Source organism: Brassica oleracea, chromosome C1 (assembly GCF_000695525.1).
Source record: "Brassica oleracea var. oleracea cultivar TO1000 chromosome C1, BOL, whole genome shotgun sequence".
Taxonomy (NCBI): Eukaryota; Viridiplantae; Streptophyta; class Magnoliopsida; order Brassicales; family Brassicaceae; genus Brassica; species Brassica oleracea.
In genome coordinates, this window is record NC_027748.1 from 24,263,104 (window position 1) to 24,270,511 (window position 7,408).

At 36.9% G+C, this 7,408-nt stretch overlaps 1 protein-coding gene across 1 annotated transcript; it reads right to left on the reverse strand.

Annotated features, from left to right (window-relative positions):
* Positions 1–5,030: 5,030 nt before the first annotated feature.
* Positions 5,031–6,176, reverse strand: LOC106335595 (glutathione S-transferase T3-like). The gene is made up of 3 exons (XM_013774165.1): positions 6,173–6,176; positions 5,986–6,038; positions 5,031–5,618 (listed from the first exon to the last, which is right to left on the reverse strand). Exons 1-3 carry the CDS (start codon positions 6,174–6,176, stop codon positions 5,031–5,033), a joined length of 645 nt encoding a protein of 214 aa, XP_013629619.1.
* Between the last annotated feature and the right edge of the window lie 1,232 nt (positions 6,177–7,408).

A 7,408-nucleotide genomic window follows, 5' to 3' on the forward strand; every position in this document is an offset into this window, starting at 1 on the left:
CTGAATTCATGTAGACAAATGCTAAAGTGTCAGCAAGCGAGTTTTTAAAACCGATGGAGGTGAGAAAAGTCTTCAATTCTTGATACTAAGCACATGGTGCTTGTTTAAGACCATAGAGAGCTTTCCTTAGTCGACATACATGATGCGGACGATCTCGATCTATGAATCCAGAAGGCTGAGTAACATAAACCTCATCTGTCAAGGTACCTTGAGGAAACACATTATTAGCGCCAAGTTGTTTAATCTGCCAGTTGCGGGAGCCAGCAAGTTGTAGCACAAGATGCACTGTAAGTGACTTGAAAACATGGCTGAATGTATCTGCATAATCCAGACCTTGTTGTTGTTTGCATCCACGAGCCACCAGTCAAGATTTTTGCCTATCAAGAGTACCATATGGATGATATTTCAAAGTGTGAATCCATTTAGTAGAAATAACATTTTGATGAGGCTGCGGTGGAACCAGATCAAAAGTTCTGTTACGAATCTGGGCATCCATCTCAGCTACTATCGAGTTCCTCCATTTTTCATCTCGTAGAGCTTGGGTTACGGTGGTCGGGATGAAGGGTGTGGTTTTGTTTTTGATGGTTAGGAGACTGTGTTTGGGATTTGGCCTTTTGATTTGGTTCTTTCCACGAGTTCTCATATGATGGATGTTTTGTGGTGGTGGTTGAGAAGGTTAGTTTGTTTGGGTAGTGGTATTTTGTGTAAGGTTTGTATTTTGGGTCTCGGGTTATGAGGTTGAAGTACCTGCTTCAGGGGCAATAGTTTGAGTTTGAGGTTGAGGACAAACCTGTGCATCACGTGAGAACTCCGTTGATTCATTTTTCTATGTCCACTTGTGTGTCATCTGTCGATAACACATCATCGGTCGTCTGTGAGGACGAAGACAATGTAGTGTCAGTATTCAACCGGCGGTGAGAATCAAAGCTCGGGGGTGGCAGCGATGTAGCAGAGATGAGTGGCGCTTGGGGTGTAGGTTGTGGAAATTGAACATGTCTTGACACATAGACACAACCACAGCTTCGATCAAGGCAGAGATAGGCACTCTGTGTAAGAGAGTAGTCAAGAAAAACACACTCTTTGGACCTGAGCTCCGACGTATTGATTGTGTAAGGTCTTAATCATGGGTAACACGCACAGCCAAAAATACGTAGCTTGAGATAGTTTGGTGATTGTTGAAATAAGAGTGCATATGGCGAGGTGTTGATAAGAACCGAGCTTGGGAGTTGGTTCATCAAATACACAGCAGTAGAGAATGCATAATTCCAATATGAAGGTGGCATAGATGCTTGATGGAGAAGTGTGAGCCCGGTTTCAACAATATGTCTATGTTTTTTTCGACAATTCCATTATGCTCAGGAGTGTGTGGTGGAGAGGTGAGGTGAGAGACGCCATGGGTCATGAGATATGGTCGTAGAGAGATGAAATCTCCACCATTATCAGGTGGCGGTTAGGGTTTAGATTTGAAAACCTTGCTCTGATACCATATAGAACGTAAGGGTTACGTTATTGATATAACAAGGATACAATATATATACACGAGAGCTAGGGATTATCTAGAGTAACTATTGACTACTATATCCTTTTTATATATACATTCTATATCTCCAACATCAACTTTAGGTTACATACATACGTGTCCTAGTTAAGATATGGGATATAGTTCAAATTAACAAAAATATCAGGTAAAAGATCCTCTAGACATTATTTGAGAAATAATTTGCTTATGTGTTTTGACCACAATCATTGTAAGAATAAAATGATAACATGACATATTAAAATGATGACATGACTTATTAAAATGATGATATGGTTAAACACAATTATGAAAAAATTCAGTTATAGAAATTCAAATATAAAATAATAAGAATATGGTAGATACCATAGTTAAAGAATATTTCCAAAAGTTATCTATTTTACTAAGGTGATGTTATTCAATCATGTATTTTAATAAGTTTAAATCTAAACACAATCCACTGTTATTTGAATGATAATTATAAATTCTATTTTAAAATCTAGTGTTATCTAATGAATGATTTAAATTCAGTTTTTAAATCTAGTGTTATTCAACTTTTAAGGATTTTAAAATTCTTTGTATTGGATTGATTTCAACTCATTTCTTATGGAGTCACATGAATAAATGATTGAACTCAAAATCCAATGCATACTGTAGAGATTTTAGAATTCATTAACTTAAACTATTTAAAATTTGATAGATTACAAAACATTAAGGTGGTGTTATTCAATCATGTATTTTAGTAGAGTTTAAATCTATCATCAGAGAAAAATATGACGATGCCGGAGACAAAAGCCGGACAACACAGATGCGATACCAGTGGCTGAAATCCGGTCGGATGACACTGAAGGTGGAAAGGAAGCATGAACGAAGAGCTTTAGCTGCCTAAACAAAAACTGCTTACTTTCTCTCTCTCAAAGATTTTAGCGAAATAAGGGAGGGAGAGCTCGGTCAAAATTTACTATTCGACTAAAATTAATTATATTTTAAATTGACTTAATTTAAATTTATTAATTTAATAATTTCGTCAAATATTAATTCACAGAATTTAAATTATTGGGATGATTCAGATCAGATATCATAGGAGAATTGGGTAATCCAACCGAAGCCGTAAAGCCTCAGCCTATCTCACCGAATAAAAATAAGCCCGTTTACCTTGTTAGAGCATATGCAATGGTGTACTCCACCTTAGAATCCTTAGGAATATTTTAGTAATATTTTTTTTTGAATAGTTAAGGATTCCAATCAAAATTGTGTGTCCAATGGTGTTCCCGAAGATGGAGTTCTTAGGAATAAAAAAATAATATTTTTTTTAATTTTTTTTTTAAATTGAAATTGAAATTTTATTAATTGCATGATTAAAAATAAAGATACAATGATTAAATATAAAGATACACTAATTATTAATCTTCATCACCAAATTTGTTCTAAATATTTTCTAATAAATCATTTTTCAATCGTTCATGAATATGCCTATCACGAAGATCATTCCGAACGCGAAAGAGATTATTCAGATTTGTAGGCCTCTCGGTTTTTACCTGTGAACTTTTGCTGACGTCTCCTTCTTCAAATTCAGATATATCGTACCGCATGTATCCGCCTCGTTCATTTTCAACTATCATATTGTGTAGTATGATACATGCTCTCATAATCTTCCCTATCTTTTCTTTGTCCAATGTAAGAACCGGGGTTCTCACAATCGCAAATCGAGCTTGCAATACTCCAAAAGCCCGCTTCACATCTTTTCGGGTTGCTTCTTGAACTTTAGCAAATAACTATTGTTTAGGACATTGAGGGAGTGTGATAGATTGGATAAATGTTGACCATTTTGGATATATACCGTCTATGAAATAGTTAGCCAACTTATACATGTGTCCGTTGACCACGTACCTTACCCTGGGAGCTCGGCCTTCTAAAATGTCATCAAACACAGGAGACCGATCGAGGACATTGATATCATTTAAGGTACCTGGAGGACCAAAAAAAGTGTGCCATATCCAAAGATCGTGTGAAGCTACAGCCTCTAAGACAATTGTCGGTTTTCCTAATCCACGTGCGTACTGTGCTTTCCAAGCGGTCGGGCAATTTTTCCACTCTCAATGCATACAGTCAATGCTCCCGACCATCCCAGGAAAACCTCGTTTCTCTCCAATATCGAGGAGTCGTTGAAGATCCTCCGGTGTGGGTCGTCGTAGATACTCATCTCCGAATAACTGTATTATTCCGTCAGTGAAATTATGTAAACACGAAAGTGCAGTGGTCTCACCAAGTCGGAGATATTCGTCTACCGTGTCAGCCGCAGAACCATAAGCAAGCATACGAATTGCTGCCGTACATTTTTGTAGTGGAGAAAGACCAAACCTCCCCGTTGCATCTCTTCTTTGCTGAAAGAATGGAATGTACTCTGATAGGCCATGGACAATGCGCAAGAATAACTCCTTATTCATGCGGAAACGGCGTCTGAATAAATGTGGCGAGAATGTCGAATCTTCGCTGAAGTAGTCATTCCATAAGCGGTCGTGTCCTGCTTTACGGTTTCGTTCTATATAAGCACGTCTCCTTTGCTTACTGGTTTAGGCCTCGACTATGCTGTTGAATGTATCTTCGAAGATTTCGTTAAAAACTTCGTCGAATCTTTCTTCGAAATCATCGGATGAAGATGATGACATTTTAAGGTATCCTGCTTCATAAAATAATAATAAGTTTTTTTAAAATTGTCTATAATAAAATTTCAGATTCCATTAATAATAATAAGTTTTTTAAAATTTCAGATTCCATTAATAATAATAAGTTTTTTAAAATTTCAAATTATGTTTAAGTTTTATTTTTTTTAATCTATAAGATAAGATTAAGTTTTATTTTTTTTAATCAATATGATAGAAGTCTTAAAATGTCTATGTATAAGTTTTACAAGTCTTGTATTAATCTTAGTTTTGAAAGCAGTATTTGTGAATGAGAAACTAGTCTAAGATTAATACATTACTATCATCATAGGAAGCATTGCACATAAAGAAGTTGTCTTCAAAACCAAACTCTTAATAAGCATTTGAACATAAAGGAGTTACCTACGCTGAAGTAATCTTCTTCGATTACAACTTGTTGGATTACACTTCGAGTTTGTAGCAACAAGATTACAACAACATTTTACAACTTCGCCGAGGTAGTACTAAACGGAAACAAAAGGAAACAAGTTTGATAGAGAGGAAACACAGCAAAAGAGATAGCTAATATCCGGAAGCAAAGAGGGAATATTATACAACTACAACTCAAATAGAAGCACCCGTGACTCGGTTCACTTGAGGAAAACAACAAAACACTTCGCAACAATGCACCCGTGACTTGGTTCACATGTCCTACTACTGGACCTGAAACAAGACAAAAGACAAGAGTTAGTAAAGAATAAAGGCAATGCGCACATGTAACAAATACATAGGACATGTAACTACTCAATGCACCTACATACGACATGTAACTACTCAATGCAACAGCAACGCACATTAATACCTTAATATCATCATAACATCTCAGACATGAGTTTGAGTTTAAGAGTTTCTTCCATCTCAGATAGTGGATCTTTTTTGGCAAGTAAACAATCTAGAATTTTCTGTTTATAGAGTTTTTCTTTCATTTCCATCATAGCCTGTAGCTGTGACATCTCTTCTTCTTTGCCACTCTTCTTCCTCTTACCAGCAGCTTTAGCAGCTTTCACACCAACTGGTCTACTTTCAGGTTCGGCAATTTCATCTTCTCTATCAACGTCCACCACTTGTTTGTGCTTGTCCTTCCCACCGTCTTTAACGATATAGGTGGAGCACCATTTCTGGTCATGCCTCAGCTCCCTCCACGCATGTTCGAGGCTGAACTTGTGCTCGTAAATGTTGAAGAATGAGTCGAGGGCAGCTTTCATCACATCATCATCATTCTGACCACTTCTCTGCCCCCTCGACGCCGCATCATAGCATCCTACGAACTTACAGACTTGCTCGTTAATCCTAGCCCACCTCTGCTTGCACGGACCAAGCTCTCTAGATATTGTCTCAACCAGTTGAGGGCTTGCGTTGTAGTAGTCAACAATCTTCTTCCAGAAACGTTCAACGTTCAACTGAAGATTGACTATGCAGTAGATTAACAAACCCAGTCCTTTTATTCATGTTTAGATGATGGTCTGTGATACTCTATTAGCAACACGGACCCTTAAGTAAGCGATAGAAAGCAAACATTTACTTTCGGAGTAGTAGGCAGATAGAAAGCAAACTAGCATTTACCACCAATCAAATCAGACTAATAAGTTCTCTACTAGCTACACTTAAAGCTAACAAGTACGATTCTATCAAATCTAAGGAGTTAGGAAGCAATACTAGCATTAAACACTTCCTTCAGCATGACGACAAATGTTATTTTTTATTAAGAGAAATTATCTAACCTATATGTTTTTATTACTGAAACTAAAAGCAGTGAAAGTATCGTACCTGCCAAGCCATTCTCGAGTTCAGACACTGTGGTTTATCCTCCGAAGCTCTTCCTTGAAACACATAAGATTAAACAGTTAAAAGTTTTATTTTTTTCAAAGAAATTATCTAAACAAGGATTGAAACTTACCAGCCCATTACCATGACCTCTATAACCATGACCAGTAGACAAACTCCGTTTGCAAACCCATATTTAACCACTGATTTCTTCTTACTTAACACACCCACGATCTTCGAGCTAAACAGAAAACAAGATAAGCAACACCAAACCATACAGATACGTTTTGTATAAAGCAAACACATATATACCCGAGTAAAAGAAAACAAATCGACGTTGAAATCGATTGAAAACAAAATGGTGTTTCCAACCGTAAGAACAAACAAGAAGATCCCTAAATCGATTGAAACCGATAACGTATTGAAACCCTAACTACAAACCAAAAGATCCCCAAAGCAATTGAAAACCCTAACTACAAACCAAAAGATCCCTAAAGCAATTGAAAACCCGGAAGCATAGAGGGAGACGAGAACAACAAGGAACCTAATCTAATCCTTAAATCTACCACAGAAAAACGAAGCATCGAGCTACGATTCAAACGGAAAAACGAAGCATAGAGGGAGACGAGAACAACAAGGAACCTAATCTAATCCTTAAATCTATCACAGAAGAATATGATTTACCTTTGAAGATCACGGAAGAACACGATCTACGACGGATCGAAATCACCTTTTCGTCTCGAGCTCCGATTTTTGTTTTCTCGCCTTCGGTCGCGAATGAATTTTTTTTTCGCAAAACCAAACACAATAGCTCACCGAGTCTATCCTCCTCCGACACGTGCACTAAGGATCAAGTCCTTCATATCCTTATTTATGGACAGATCCGTTGTTATGTTAGCCAAAATATTATTATTATATTTCATTAATCATATGATTACCTCCTAAGGACTCTTCTTGAACCGCCGTTGCGGATGGTCTTAGGCTCAGAGAAAATCTAACCCACGTGCTTCACCCTCGTGTGTGTTTGTCAACCCCAGTGCGACCCCTACAATTCAAAATTCCTAATTATTTTGTAGGAGGATTGGGATATTTAAAAAGGTATAGTAATGCGTCGAGTAAGAACGAATCAACGAATGGTGAACGTACCATGTCCTTTTCTTTGTACCAATACAATAATGTACAATGAAGATCCATTTTGTTAGGTGTAGTTTGCAAAACAAGTTATGATTTTCAATATCATCTCGTTTTCATGTTAATACATAAATATAGTTGTTTTCGTCAACTAATATATAAATTATCAACGAATGCCTTACGGAAGATAAAAGAAAAAATTGCATGGTTTTACAAACACAGCAAAGATTAAGCAAAAAACAAAAAAAAACAAAAAGCAATGATGTATAAATAATACCCACGCGTGCCACAAGAT